Raw genomic sequence first — 14,308 nt, 5'->3', positions numbered from 1 at the left:
GCCCGCCTTCTCGCTGTTCCACGAAGGAGGGTAGACACGAGGCGATGTGCCAGTAAGGACGCTGGGCCCCAAAGGGGGGTGGATTTGGGGGTGGTCCCACATCGATTGGAGGAAGGAAAGAGTGCCAACGAGGATGCTGGACCCCGAAGGGGGGTAGATTGTGATGTCCCACATTGGTTGGGGAGGAGAACAAACCACTATAAGGGTGTGGAAACCTTCCCCTAGTAGACGCGTTTTAAAGCCTTGAGGGGAAGCCCGAAAGGGAAAGCCCAAAGAGGACAATATCTGCTAGCAGTGGATCTGGGTCGTTACAGGTCGGTTAACGTAGGTTTGCTCCAAACTAAACATGCATAACTTTAAAGTTACTATGATTGAGCTATCGAAAATAAAGGTATGCCTTTAAAGTTACTATGATTGAGCTATCGAAAATAAAGGTATGCCTTGTTGATATAGGTACTAACTCTAATACTTTTTAAACGTGTCTCAAGCATTTTATCCTCAAAATTATTCTCATTCAGGCATGATATCAATTCATTCATGTATCTCTTATTTACTTGGGTGTCACACCATATATAAATAAAAATGAGTTAAAGGAGCAAATATAATCCAAGCATAATTTTAAGTTATGATTTAAATTATTATTAAAAATATAGAGAATAAAACTAAATATTAAAAAATTTAAACTAAAATGGATAAAAAAAAAAAAGGAAAATTTGAAATTACTTAGTTTGACCAAATTTATTTAAAAAGTCGGCGGCTTCCCCATGTGGCCAGAGTAGTTTGGAAGTCCGAACATGGCAAGCTCCGATGAAGATGAAGATTTGTTGAACATGGATGCCAATAGCGTAACCTTCTTCTGCAATCGAGTAGCCTCAAATGGAATTCATCCGACATCGTCTCAAAAATTTCGCCATAAATTATTTGGCTTAGGGTTTGTCTTTTTCCTTGAAATCCCTAGAAGTGGAGGACTTCTCCTCTTTAATTATTCAATCTGGCTACTATAATACTATATGATTGATCGTCATTTCCACGTTTGTTCGATATATTATTAGGAGATTGCGACTTGGAAATTGTCTTTTGACATTGTTACGATAATCACTTTAATGGTTTTTTTCAAACAGCCCCGAACTCATTGATAAACAAAAGCGCTATAGTTTCCTTTCGATGTTTTGATTCAAAGAATTTTAAATTTGTATTGTTTATACTTAGTCAACTTGCATGTGTAATGTGTTCTTTAATCTCCCATGTTGTGAAGAGAATTCCTCTTGTGACGACTTTCTATTATTGTCACAGGCTTACTACATTTTCCTCAAGGTGCAGATATGGCTGCTTTCTCAATTCTCGTGAATCAATGCAGCCAATGATAGCCCCTAGAGGAAGAGGATGATGATAATGGGAACATCAGGGCATTCCCTGTTTGGTTTCCTGCTCAGTTGCTTGGCATTGGCTTTTCTACTTCTTGTTCGAGCTCAGGATCAGTCAGGTGAAACATTTGTTTTCATTGGTGATTAACCTATTCAACTTCTTTCAAGTATATATAGAAACTTGAAGTTTAATTTTGTTGTCATTTGTTTTTCAGGCTTCATTAGTTTAGACTGTGGATTACCAGAGGGTACAAGTTACACCGAAAAGACGACCAAAATTAACTATGTTTCTGATGCATCTTTCATAAACACTGGGGTTAGTCGAAGTGTAGATTCGGCATATGGAGATTTAGATATCTATGAAATGCAATTGAAGAAGCTGAGAAGCTTCCCTGATGGAATCAGAAACTGTTACAATATAAACATTATAAGGGCCACCGAATACTTGATTCGAGCAAGTTTCTTGTATGGCAATTATGATGGTCTGGATTCGCCACCGGTGTTTGATCTCTATATTGGGAATAGCTTATGGGAGACATTAAACGTAACTGGAAATGTCATGGGTGTTTCCATAGAACTTATACATGTAACCTCCTCAGATGAAGTTCACATCTGTCTGATCAATACTGGAAATGGAGTACCATTTATTTCTGCATTGGAATTTAGACCTTCGCCCAACATCACTTATTATACACCATCAGCATCCTTATCAGTTTTCGATCGATTGGACTTCGGTTCAGCAGGTGGTCAAAATTACAGGTATATATATACATATTACAGTTAATGAAAAGATGGATACTTTAACAATTTAGAGATGCTAACATAATATTTTGTTTTTGTGGTTACACTTTCTGAAGATTCCCTTTGGATGTTTATGACCGCATCTGGTCAACATTTAACTCTAAGGATTGGACACGAGTAAGCACCAATATTACTGTAGATGTTAGTGGGGGCGAAGCTTTCCATCTTCCACCCATTGTCATGAATACTGCCTCCACTCCAAAGGATGCAAGCACGACTCTGGAGATTTCGTGGGATACAATAGATTCATCTCGATACTTTGTACTTATGCACTTTGCTGAACTTGTGATTCCTCAAGTCAATCAAAGCAGGGAGTTTAATGTCTGGCACAATGCACACTTTTATTCAGGAACTATAATTCCAAAATATTTGTCCTCGATGACCGTTTTGTCTCGACGACCATTGGAGGCAGCAAGTAGTCATTTACTTTCTTTCATTCCAACTGAGAATTCGACGCTTCCTCCTATCATCAATGCTTTTGAATTATATGGGATGAAAGAAATATCAGAGTTAGAAACAGAGCAAGGAGATGGTATCTTTCTTTAGACGCACTTTCTGAGTTCACTTATTCAAAGTCGATGAATACTAATTTGATTTCTTCTTTGGATAACTAGTGGATGCAATTACCAATATTAGGTCAAATTATGGAATAAAGAAGGATTGGCAAGGAGATCCATGTGTCCCAATGGAATACACTTGGAGTGGATTAAATTGTAGTAACAAAACTGCTCCAAGAATCACATCCTTGTAAGTGCAGGTCTTCTGTTAAAATTCTTTATTTATATGAAGGATGGATCTTATGAATTCACGAGGAAGTGTTAATTTTTTGAACAGGGACCTATCTGGAAGTGGACTGATAGGTGAGATATCTTCTTACATATCAAATCTAACCATGTTGCAAATTCTGTAAGTATCTCTCTTTAATAGGAAAACATTATTGATATTATTAGCTAGGATATTAAGGAGGCACAATTGTTTTAGATAAGGAGTTTGTTAGAAAAGTGGTTGTCAATACAGTAGGCTAGACGGGTTTGAAATTTGCAGAATTTGGAGAATAGTTCTTATGGGAGTAGCCTTGCCAGCAAGGTTGTTTCCAGATTTGTTACAACATCATGGTTCATCATAAATGTTCTGAAATATTACCAAATAACTCAATTTAATGTGTAATTAGGCTGATTTATGCTAATTGATTTTATTTTCATATTGAACCACAATAGACTATTTCATGCTTACTAATTAGAATAAATGGAGGAATCAATGAGAAAATGGTTTGTGGTTTGTATTAGTGCAAAATTAACTACAAAAAGACCTGATATGACTCTACTTTTTGGAGAGTTATCAAGCCTTTCGATGTGTTTTAATATTGTAATTTTCCTTTCTTATTTCCTTTTCTATCCCTTTATATAGCAGTTTTTGTGTACTATCTTATGCTAACTCAATATCCTGTTCTGTATTAGGGATTTGTCCAATAATGGGCTGACTGGAGAGATACCGGAATTCTTAGTAAATTTGCCTAACCTAAGAATCCTGTAAGTTTCTTAGTTGTGATTTTGACGCCCAGAACGTTAAAATTTTAGTTGAAAATTGAAGGCTGTCTATTTTTTTACTGTGTGTGTGTGTTCGCAGTTCTTTAACCAGAAACAGGCTCACAGGTTTAATTCCCAAGGCTCTCTTGCAAAGGGCTGAAGCTGGATTGCTTACATTAAGGTAAGCTTTCAATTTACTCTAAGTTATATCTCATTTTCTCTATTTACTTTACTGCCATGTTGCCGCCTACTAATTCTATTGTTTTCATATTGAATAACGAACACTAACTGAAAAGTCAAATGAAAATTCATTTGCTTTAACCTGAAATTTTCTTCTGCTTGTAAAAGTGTGGGTGAAAATTCAGATCTTTGTACATCACTTGAATGTGATAACAAGAAGAAGAAGAAGAAGAAGAGGAACAAGTACTTGGTTCCTGTAATTCTCGCCAGCATAATAGCTGTGTTCCTACCTATCCTTATAATTACTCTAGTAATCTACAAAAGGAGAAGACAAAGAGGTAAATATCTCATGTCTTCTGTTTCTGTTTCTGTACACTGCTAATTCCAGCATAGTTATAGTAACGACAATGAAACTGACGTGAATAGCGAAAATCGAAAAGAATTCCTACATGACTAATGACTTCAAAAGTGTAGAATGAACCAAAACGTGTCTATTTTACTCGTTGCAGAGAATCTCAAAAGATCAATCCAAGAAAGGTTACTTAAGTCGAAGAACCAACAAGTTCATTACTCTGAGATATTGGTTATCACAGATAACTTGAAGACAACTCTTGGGGAAGGAGGATTTGGAAAAGTATACTTGGGTGTACTGAGTGATAAAACCCAAGTTGCTGTCAAGTTGCTGTCTTCAATATCACAGCAAGGCTACAATGAATTCAGAGCTGAGGTTTAGTTTTTCTTGGGTGCAAATTTACTTGAACTGAATTAATTACTTCCGAATAAACTATATTTGCAAATGCAGGCTCAAATACTAACAGTTGTTCATCATAGAAATCTGGTTTCTCTTGTTGGTTACTGTGATGAAGCTGAGAATAAGGCACTCATTTATGAATTCATGAGCAACGGAAATTTAGGCAATCATCTATCTGGTAAATTATGATTTTGGCTTAATAGAAAGATTTTCCCTAAAATGTATGTCCTTGACTCTTTGTGATGACTTTTTCTCTTTGCTGATACAGATTCAAGCGCAAAGGTGTTGAGTTGGATGGAAAGACTCCAAATTGCAGTTGATGCAGCACAAGGTATAAATAAATAACAAACAATAAAACTTATTATTTCGTGATCTTGTTTGCCTTCCCTGTTTGGATTGTGACAACTGACGTCGAATAAACAAACTGCAGGATTAGAATATTTACACAATGGTTGCGTGCCGCCTATCATTCACAGAGATATTAAGTCTTCTAATATCCTATTGAATGAAAAAATGCAAGCTAAAATATCTGATTTTGGACTGTCCAGAGTATTTGCAAATGAAAATGATACTCATTTCTCCACATGTCCTGCTGGCACCTTCGGTTACGTCGACCCTACGTAAGTAACAATGATTGATCTGCTTTGTGTTTATATTTATGCAGTTACTTTTAAAAAAATTCGATCAGCTTCTAGTTTTTGGATTTGATTCGTCTGTTAGCTGGTCAAAATAAAATGAAATATGAAACTTATCCTCTTTCTGTAATAACGGATTCAATCCCTTGTAGACCATAACAATGTATTTTTCCTAATGTTAAATCTATCAGACTTTTTCACACCCAACTTTCAAAGGTCAAAAACTTAATTACGAGATCCCACATCGGTTGGGGAGGAGAACGAAACCTTTTTTAGAAGGGTATGGAAACCTCTCCCTAACAGAGACGTTTTAAAATCTTTGAGGAGAAGTCCGAAAGGGAAATCCCAAAGAGGACAATATCTGCTGGCGGCGAGCTTAGGCTGTTACATATGGTATCAGAGCTAGACACTGGGCGATGTGCCAGCAAAGAGTCTGAGCCCTGAAAGGGAGTGGACACGAGGCGGTGTGCCATCTAGGATGTTGTGACCCGAAGGGAGATGGATTGGGGGGTCCCACATCGATTGGAGAAGGGAATGAGTGCTAGGGAAGACGCGTGGTCCCGAAAGGGGGTGGATTGTGAGATCTCACATTGGTTGGGGAGGAGAACGAAACATTCTTTATAAGGGTGTGGAAACCTCTCCCTAAAAGATGCGTTTTAAAAATCTTGAGGAAAAAATCTTGAGGAGAAGTTCGGAAGGGAAAGCCCAAAGAGAACAATATATGATAGCAGTGGGCTTGGATGGTTACATTCCTGCTTTTCTTAACCAAAATCCAATGTCTGAAGTGTCAATTTGTGCAGTGCCGTAATATAGCAAAAGAAGCATTTTGTGTACATAAGCAAAAGAACTAACACAAAAATCTGTTGCAGGGTTCATTTATCCAGAAACTTCATAAAAAAAAGTGACGTTTACAGCTTTGGGATTATATTGCTTGAGCTGATCACTGGACATCCTGCCATAATCAAGAGCTCTGAAGTGAACACTCACATAGTTGATTGGGTTAAGCCTTTGATTTCCGAAGGGAACATTGAAAACACTGTCGATCCAAGGTTAGAAGGCTCTATTGAAAGTTGTTCTGCAAGGAAATTTGTGGAGCTTGCTCTATCATGCACATTGCCAACTTCAGCTGGAAGGCCTGACATGAGTGATGTGGTGTTGCAACTCATTGAGTGCTTGGAGATTGTTCAAGACAGAACTCCACAAATTCCACCTAACAATGCTGAGAACTTCTCACACAATTCAATTGGCTCTGTTTCAATTGTTGGTCCCAGATAGAGATTAATGTGTTTTCTTGGTTGTTGTGATGAGGCTTTGAACCAAACTACGCAACCATCAATCCGGTAAATATGATATTGTCTTGAGACAATGAAATTTCTCAAAAATGTATGCATATTTATGGCTTGTTGACTATAATACGATGCTTTTTCCCCCCCTTTTTCTGAAACAGATTCGAGCACAAAAGTCTTGAGTTGGATGGAAAGACTCCAAATTGCAGTTAATGCAGCACAAGGTGTATATAAATATGGGCAAATTTTAATTTATTTCCCTAAATTCATACCTATGATAGACTCGTGTCAAATTATAATTGTATCAATTAAACTCTTGAACTTCAAAAACGAGTTAATTTAGACCATTTGTTTCAAATGCATGCACAATTTTTAAATGTTGGATTCAGATTTTTAGAAGTCTGTATATGTGTGAGAAGTGATATATGGACGATTTTCAAATTAAAAGTTTAAATTTATTCAGTTTTGATAGTTCATAAATTTAGTGATGTAATTATAAGTTTGTACATGTGTGAATTTTTTCGAAGAGAGTTTAACGAACGGTGTAGATTGATACACTTGTGAAAGTTTTAAGTTTTAATTGATATAATTATAACTATCTTTCATATCGTTAGAAATTAAGCTAGATTCATAATATACATCTAATAAACTTATAATTTCTAGATACATGAATTCACAAAAGTTTGTTTAGAGTAACGAATCGCTTTTAGAGAGACTCGAGTTATGAAATTCACTGACATGGAAATAAGTAAAAATGCGTAGAATTTAAAACATTGATTAAAAATAAATCACATTAAAACATTGATTAAAAATAAATCACAATTAGAGACTCACACAATGCATACACAAAAGAACATGACACAGATAGTTCGTAAAAATCCAAAAATACAAGAAAAACATCGGGATTCGTAAGAAAAACATATCAATTCAAACGGGCATTCTACTACTACTATTGTTCCCACTTATTCTCTACCACACTGAGCGTCTTACCCTTTATGACATCGAGATTCGTAAGGAAAACATATCAACTCAAACTGGCGTTCTACTGCTACTATTGTTCCCACTTATTCTCTACAACACTGAGCGTCTTACTCTTTCTGCGCGCTCAACCGCTGTCTTAAATAGACCCACATCCCTCTCTTCTCCAAAAACGGCCTCAAAACTACGTTGGTCAGCTGTCTTTTGCCGCCTGACTCATTTGTACTTATCAGCGACGAGTAGCATACGGAACTGCAACCAAACGCGCTTTCTCTCTTTTTAATATATTATTATTTATTTCTTTTTAACCACTGGGGATTACATTTAGTTCATCAATAGTATGAATAATCTTCTTTCTCATTCTTTCTTGAGTTCTAAGTTTTTTTCTTTTAAAAATTGTGAAATTTAGAGTGAGTATTATTGTGGGCTCATTGACGTTTCCAACATATAGTGAGTATTATCAAGTCTTTAAATATCTTATTGAATGAAAAACTCAAGTATTTGCAAATGAAAGTTATACTCTTCCTCGAAGAAAACATCAAAAATGTTGTCAATCTAAGGTTCGAAGGCTCCATACAAGATTGTTCTTGTTCTTGTTCTTGTTCTTGCAAAGCATCAACTTCGTAACAAAAGCCCAACATGAGTGATGGGGTGTCACAACTCAACGTTTGATCAATCATACTTGCTTTGACCAATCACTCTATATTCAGATCGACAGATTATATATATATATATCTGCATTACAAATTTTTTATATTATGGAGCATAATAATCGAAAATGATAGAGTAAAAGAGTGTGTTGTGGTACATATTTAGCTTATATCAATAAATCCATGACATTGACAGATGAATCGTATATCCTTTCTTTTCATGCTCTATCCTTCAACTTGCTAACCTAAAAAAAAATTATTAAAAAAATAATAAAAATAAAAAAAAGCATCAACTTGCTGACAAATTAAAAAAATTAATATTTTTTTTCAAAAAAAAAACCTCATCTTGCTGACTTAAGTGAAAAAGTAACCCGTTAGGAATCACGACTCTCCATCCACTGTGATACGATATTATCCACTTTGAACATAAACTCTCATGGCTTTGCTTTAAGCTTTCCAAAACGCCTCATCCCAATGAAGATAGTATTCCTCACTTATATACTTAACAAATTTATTTTGAATTGAATTATTTCCACGTACCCATACAAATTCTTTTAATATATTTTATTTGTTCCCATGTTTTTTTTTAAAAAAAATTTTAAAATCACCCAACACAAATAATTCTTATTCAAACCTGGTCTTGATTTTTTTCTCCTTAATCAAACATCACAATAAACTCATTTCAATAATCATTTTAGTTTAATTTTTTTCTCTGGAGTATTTAAAAAAAAATCACGATATTTGTATTATTGAAGAAATTGAGGTAACGTTAAAAAAAATTATTACTAACGTCTGTTGGATGATGGAAGTCGCACATGACTAATTTAAGGAATGATCATGAGTTTATAAGTGAGGAATACTAACTCCACTTGTGTGTGTGAGATCTTTTGGGGAAGCCCAAAGCAAATCCATGAGACCTTATGTTCAAAGTGGACAATATCATACCATTGTAGAGAGTCGTGTTCGTCTAACAACGTTATGCCGTAGTATTCAGAAAAGGCAAGACTGCGACTAAAATTGACGTGAATTAGCGACACTATCGCTTTCCAATTAACCCCATCGCAGCTTTCCCCTACCTACTTTCCCCACCTTTTCTGCTGCCACTCCCTTCATAATCAATATTTTCTTTTTCTTTTTTCTTTTTTCTTCAAATTGATATATATATATATATATATATTATTTTCTCGGGTCAAACCCAATAATGATACGAGCTTATTGCAAATGTATTTTAAGAAAATGATTTAAATATTCTCTCGATAAATTATCTAGTTTATGTTATAGATCCCTCTCTATCCTAATAAGGTTTTCATCCCAAGAAATTTGAAACAGCATGATAAGGTAAAACAAAATGTAGTAAAATTTTACAAACTGTGTCGTAATCTTTTATCGATTAGTGTTAGTAAAGAGTGCGGAGTGTTTCCACGTAAATTAAAAATGAAAAAAATGTATATTAATAATTTAAACAAAAATATATATTATGAAATAGGGCCCTAATAAATAAATATCATAAACATGGGTGGTTGAGTGAAGCTGATTGCGTTGAATGTATATTATCTAAAAACAACTACAACCATTTATTCTCTCAAATATTTTGTATTACAAGACACAACTTCTTGGTTTCCTTCAAAATATATATATAATTATTTATTTATTTTTGTTGGGAAATTTATATGTGAAGTTAAATTAATTTCTTTTAAAATATTATTAAATTTTTTTAAAAACTTTCAAAATACTTTAAAAAAAATTAATTTTAAAAATTATTATGTTGACGGAGTGTTTATTACAGGTAAGTTTGGTGATTTTGGTGTTTGGTTTGTATATTTAGTATTTTAGTTGGTTGATTGTTATTTGTTTGAACATTTATGAGGTGGGCTTCAAATTTTAATTATATTATCTTCTTAAATAATCTTAATCTAATTAATAATAAATAGATTTTTTTGTTTGCTCCGAAAGATAGTCAGTTTACGGGCATGAGAGTCTGAAACGGTAGAAAAATCATCATACTGGTAGCCTTTGGAGTCTTAGTCAGTTTCTACTGACTTCGAGGAGGCTCGACTCCTTTTCTTTTGGAGTACTAAGTTTAGGGCATGACTCTGATACCATGTTAGACGAATACGACTCTCCACAATGGTATGATATTATCGACTTTGAACATAAGCTCTCATGGCTTTGCTTTGGGTTTCCTTACCAATGGAGAGAGTATTCTTTGTTTATAAACCCATGATCATTTCCTAAATTAGCCACAATGTGGGAGATCATCTAACATAGTAAACATGAAATTGAGAGTCGGTAAACCTGTTGAAACGACACTGAAATTGAAAGATATACTAGATGTAGACGTAAGGGCAAATTTGTAATTTAACAATTTTGAAAGTTGTTATTTATATACGTGAGTTGGGAGTGTAAAGGTGAAATAAATAGGATTCCCCAAGCGCATGCAGCAGCACCGGAGAAGAAGATGGGTGCGTTTATGTGGTTTGTTTGTGCAATATTTTTAGCCTTGGCCAGCTCCGAAGCGGCTCAAGAACCCATCGCCGCCGCCACGATATTCCCGGCGATACTGACTTTCGGCGACTCCGCCTTGGATGTGGGTAACAACAACAACCGGTTCACCCTGTTCAAGGCCAACTACCATCCTTATGGTCGGGACTTCATGAACCATAAAGCCACCGGCCGGTTTTGTAATGGAAAACTCGTTTCTGATATAACTGGTACACGCCCTCTCTCCTAATATTTCTATTTCTTTTAATAATTTAATTTAACCTATTTTCTTTTATTATTATTATTATTATTACTATATGAAGATTATTATTTTCAAATAAAAAAAACCCAAAATTATTGACTTATATTTTAAATTTTAAAGTTATATTTATGTTTTTACCGATTCCAAATCAAATTGTTTCCGGGGAACCCGAGAAAAGGCTTAGATTTGGCTAAATGAAGATTATTAGGAAGAATTCCATATCTGCTAATCAAGGAGAAAATCATGTTGAATTTCGAATACGAAGAGATTATCGACCACCTCTGATAATATAAAATTGCTAATCATATTATTTTTAAATTCTAAACCATTTTGGATTAAAATATTATTTTTCGTCCTCGTATCTACTACTTATTTCAATCTCTATTTTTATTTATTTTTACTAAAATTATTTATTCTAAGAAAATTGAAGGAAAAAATATATATTTTTTTTCTTAATTATTAAAAAATGTGAAACGGTAACATTCCTAATTAATTTCCTACAGCCGAAAACCTCGGTTTTGAGAGCCACCCACCGGCGTATCTCAGCCCAGAGGCTTCCGGCCGGAATCTTCTAATCGGAGCCTGCTTCGCCTCCGCAGCCGCCGGCTACGATGAGCAAGCTTCAATTTCCAATGTATGTTCTCCTCTTTATTTGAAACCCTAATGTTTCTGAATCGTTGAAAACAGGATCTAATCAATGCGATTTTGATTTCCTTTTCCTTTCTTATGTTCTTTAGCGTGCGATTACTTTGGCTCAGCAGTTGTCTAATTACAAAGAGTACCAAATCAAGGTGGCTATGGTGGCCGGCCGTGAGAAAGCGGCCGCCATTATTAAAGATGGATTGCACATACTGAGCTGCGGTACCAGCGACTATCTCCAGAATTATTACACAAATCCGGCGGTTCGTAGACGGTTCACTCCCGATCAGTACTCCTCTTTCCTTGTTGCTTCCTTCTCCAAATTCATCAAGGTACAAAATATCTGAAGTTTAAATGTCCATTTAAATAAATTTTTCTGATATAATGTTAACTAACATTAAAAATTATTTATGAAGATACACGTATAGGTATGGATAAAGAATATGATACTCTCAACTGTATTAAAATAATTCTTGTTACATGACCCCCTTAGTAAGAGAGTACATGTTCATTATGTATTAAAATTTCTGAGGAACATGGTCTAATTCTAGAATGGAAACTTTATAGACTACACTTATTCATTGTTTGACCTTATAGCAACAATTATGAATAAAATATGGAACCATGAAATGAATTAATATACCATTTGATGATGTGTCAAATTACGAATGAAAGAAATAGGTATTACGATAGCACTCGTAATATTTTTATACAATTTTCCATTATGGCACTTGTGTAGTGTAAAAAGAGAACTGAGAAGTAGTAGACAAGTTGAGCTGGGAAACTTTTTTGGACTGACTCGGAATTTTGAATTGGTTGGGTTGATGATCTGTTCACCTCGGTTTCTAATCCAACTCTCTATTTATGGGTTGAGTGTGGTTTATTAATAACTAAAATCTCATCAAACTCAAATATCAATCATTCACCAGTCAAGTTCATAACAATCTTAAAAGTAGGATAGCCTTGGGTTTAGTTGTGTACCCTCCTTTCAGGTTCTCCGCTAAAAATGTTCCAACAGAATTTTCAATTTTTTAAAAAAATTTATCCCAAACCTAAATCGAAAACAGTCTAATCCAACTTAAGCCTTACAGTTTGAATTGTTCGAGAAATGGTTAAAATTCTCTATGAGGAAAGAATAAGATAGTAATAAGCATTCATTTCTCGTAGGACCACGTTTGGGGCAGCAGGAAATTCATGGCTAAGGCTGCGGCCAAGTATTTATTATTGTTTCTCTTCTTTGAGCTCAGCTCATAAATTTACATTGATTTTCCTGTCTGATTGGTTGGATAGGGAGAAAATGAAAACAGCTACCTAAAGAACGTTAAAAAAATAAAGAGATTTAATTGATCATTAATTTTAAATGAAGATCCAGCTAAATAACACTGTTCATATTCAACCATTGAATAGTGATATGATACAGTACAGAAAGTAAGTAATGATTTTGAAACATATTTAAGCATATATTAAAAATTTTATTCTATAGGATACTTTATAATAAAAACTTTATTATAATAATATATTTCACCTCATTAAAAGCATGGAAGAAGAATCTTTTTGGAGTCACATTTTCCCCCTCCCTTTGATAGTTCATTTCATTTATGAGTTAACAGAAATTGACAGCTCTCCAAACAAGTATGGAACTCTCTGGTTTTTTGAACTGTATAGTCGCTATTTGATGATGAATTCATGTCCACATGCCAGCCAGCCTATGATATTGTTTGATGCTGTGTGGTTTTGTTGTTACTCTATTTCTGACGTCTGCTGTAAATTTAGAAGTCAAAAGGATGTTTTAAGCAAATATTGTTTCTATCTTGGTCCATTTTACTTAAGTGTTTATGCATCTCTAAGTGTTCCTAATAACATTGGATGGAGGATTTGTGGCTTTGATGAAGGATTTACATGGGCTAGGAGCAAGGAAAATTGGGGTCACCTCAATGCCTCCATTAGGTTGTTTTCCTGCTGTACTCACTCTGTTTGGTTACCAACAACAAAAGGGTTGTGTCCGAACAATCAACAATCATGTCCTAGTTTTCAATAGGAAGCTCAATTCTACTGCTGCAACTCTTCGCAAGCAGCTTCCTGATCTCAAACTCGTAGTCTTCGACGTTTTCAGTCCTTTGTACGATGCTATTATGTCTCCGTCGAGCTATGGTACTTCACGGACATTAGAATAATTTTCAAACATTCGGGTGCTAATTCAAAGTAATGATGCTGTGTTCTTTGTTTTTCGTTCAAGGATTTGATGAAGTGAGAAGAGGCTGCTGTGGCACTGGGGCGGTGGAGACGGCCTCGGTTTTGTGCAATCCAAAATCTCATGTAACATGTTCTAATGCGACCAAATATGTGTTCTGGGACAGTGTTCATCCATCTCAGGCTGCCAACCAGATACTTGCTGATGCTATGCTTGTCCAAGGCTATGCTCTCATCTGACCATCACCGTATGAACTGTTTTAGTTTCACTGCTTTTCCAAATGTTTCTGGATTATCCACATTTGTACTAGTTATTGTGTAGTAATCATGGGACAGCTGATAAAGATTTGATATGCATTTGATTGAATTCAGTACCAAAACATTGGATCAACTTGATGCAAGAACAAGGGCTGATAGAATTAAGTATTCCTTGAGATTCATTGAACAGGAAATCCATAATGACATATTATCTCTGTCACAATGGCTTGATAAGATTAATTTTGTTAGGTTTGATCTCATACAAGTAACATCACAACATTCAGTTATTTATGTTACAAAGTTTCCA

General features: G+C 35.0%; 1 protein-coding gene across 1 annotated transcript; it reads left to right on the top strand.

The window, feature by feature from the left end:
* Positions 1-750: 750 nt before the first annotated feature.
* Positions 751-14,216, top strand: LOC111778770 (putative leucine-rich repeat receptor-like protein kinase At2g19210). Its single transcript, XM_023658746.1, has 19 exons — positions 751-931; positions 1,294-1,483; positions 1,580-2,123; positions 2,222-2,697; positions 2,780-2,912; positions 3,000-3,071; positions 3,623-3,694; positions 3,792-3,872; positions 4,040-4,209; positions 4,381-4,598; positions 4,674-4,800; positions 4,891-4,953; positions 5,053-5,242; positions 6,127-6,530; positions 10,580-10,882; positions 11,418-11,548; positions 11,652-11,885; positions 13,446-13,704; positions 13,790-14,216. The coding sequence occupies exons 2-19, from the start codon at positions 1,384-1,386 to the stop codon at positions 13,981-13,983; spliced, it is 3,771 nt and encodes a 1,256-aa protein (XP_023514514.1). The 5' UTR covers positions 751-931; positions 1,294-1,383; the 3' UTR covers positions 13,984-14,216.
* Positions 14,217-14,308: the final 92 nt, after the last annotated feature.

This window comes from Cucurbita pepo, chromosome LG17 (genome assembly GCF_002806865.2).
Source record: "Cucurbita pepo subsp. pepo cultivar mu-cu-16 chromosome LG17, ASM280686v2, whole genome shotgun sequence".
Classification (NCBI taxonomy): Eukaryota; Viridiplantae; Streptophyta; class Magnoliopsida; order Cucurbitales; family Cucurbitaceae; genus Cucurbita; species Cucurbita pepo.
This window is presented reverse-complemented; position numbering and strand designations above follow the sequence as displayed.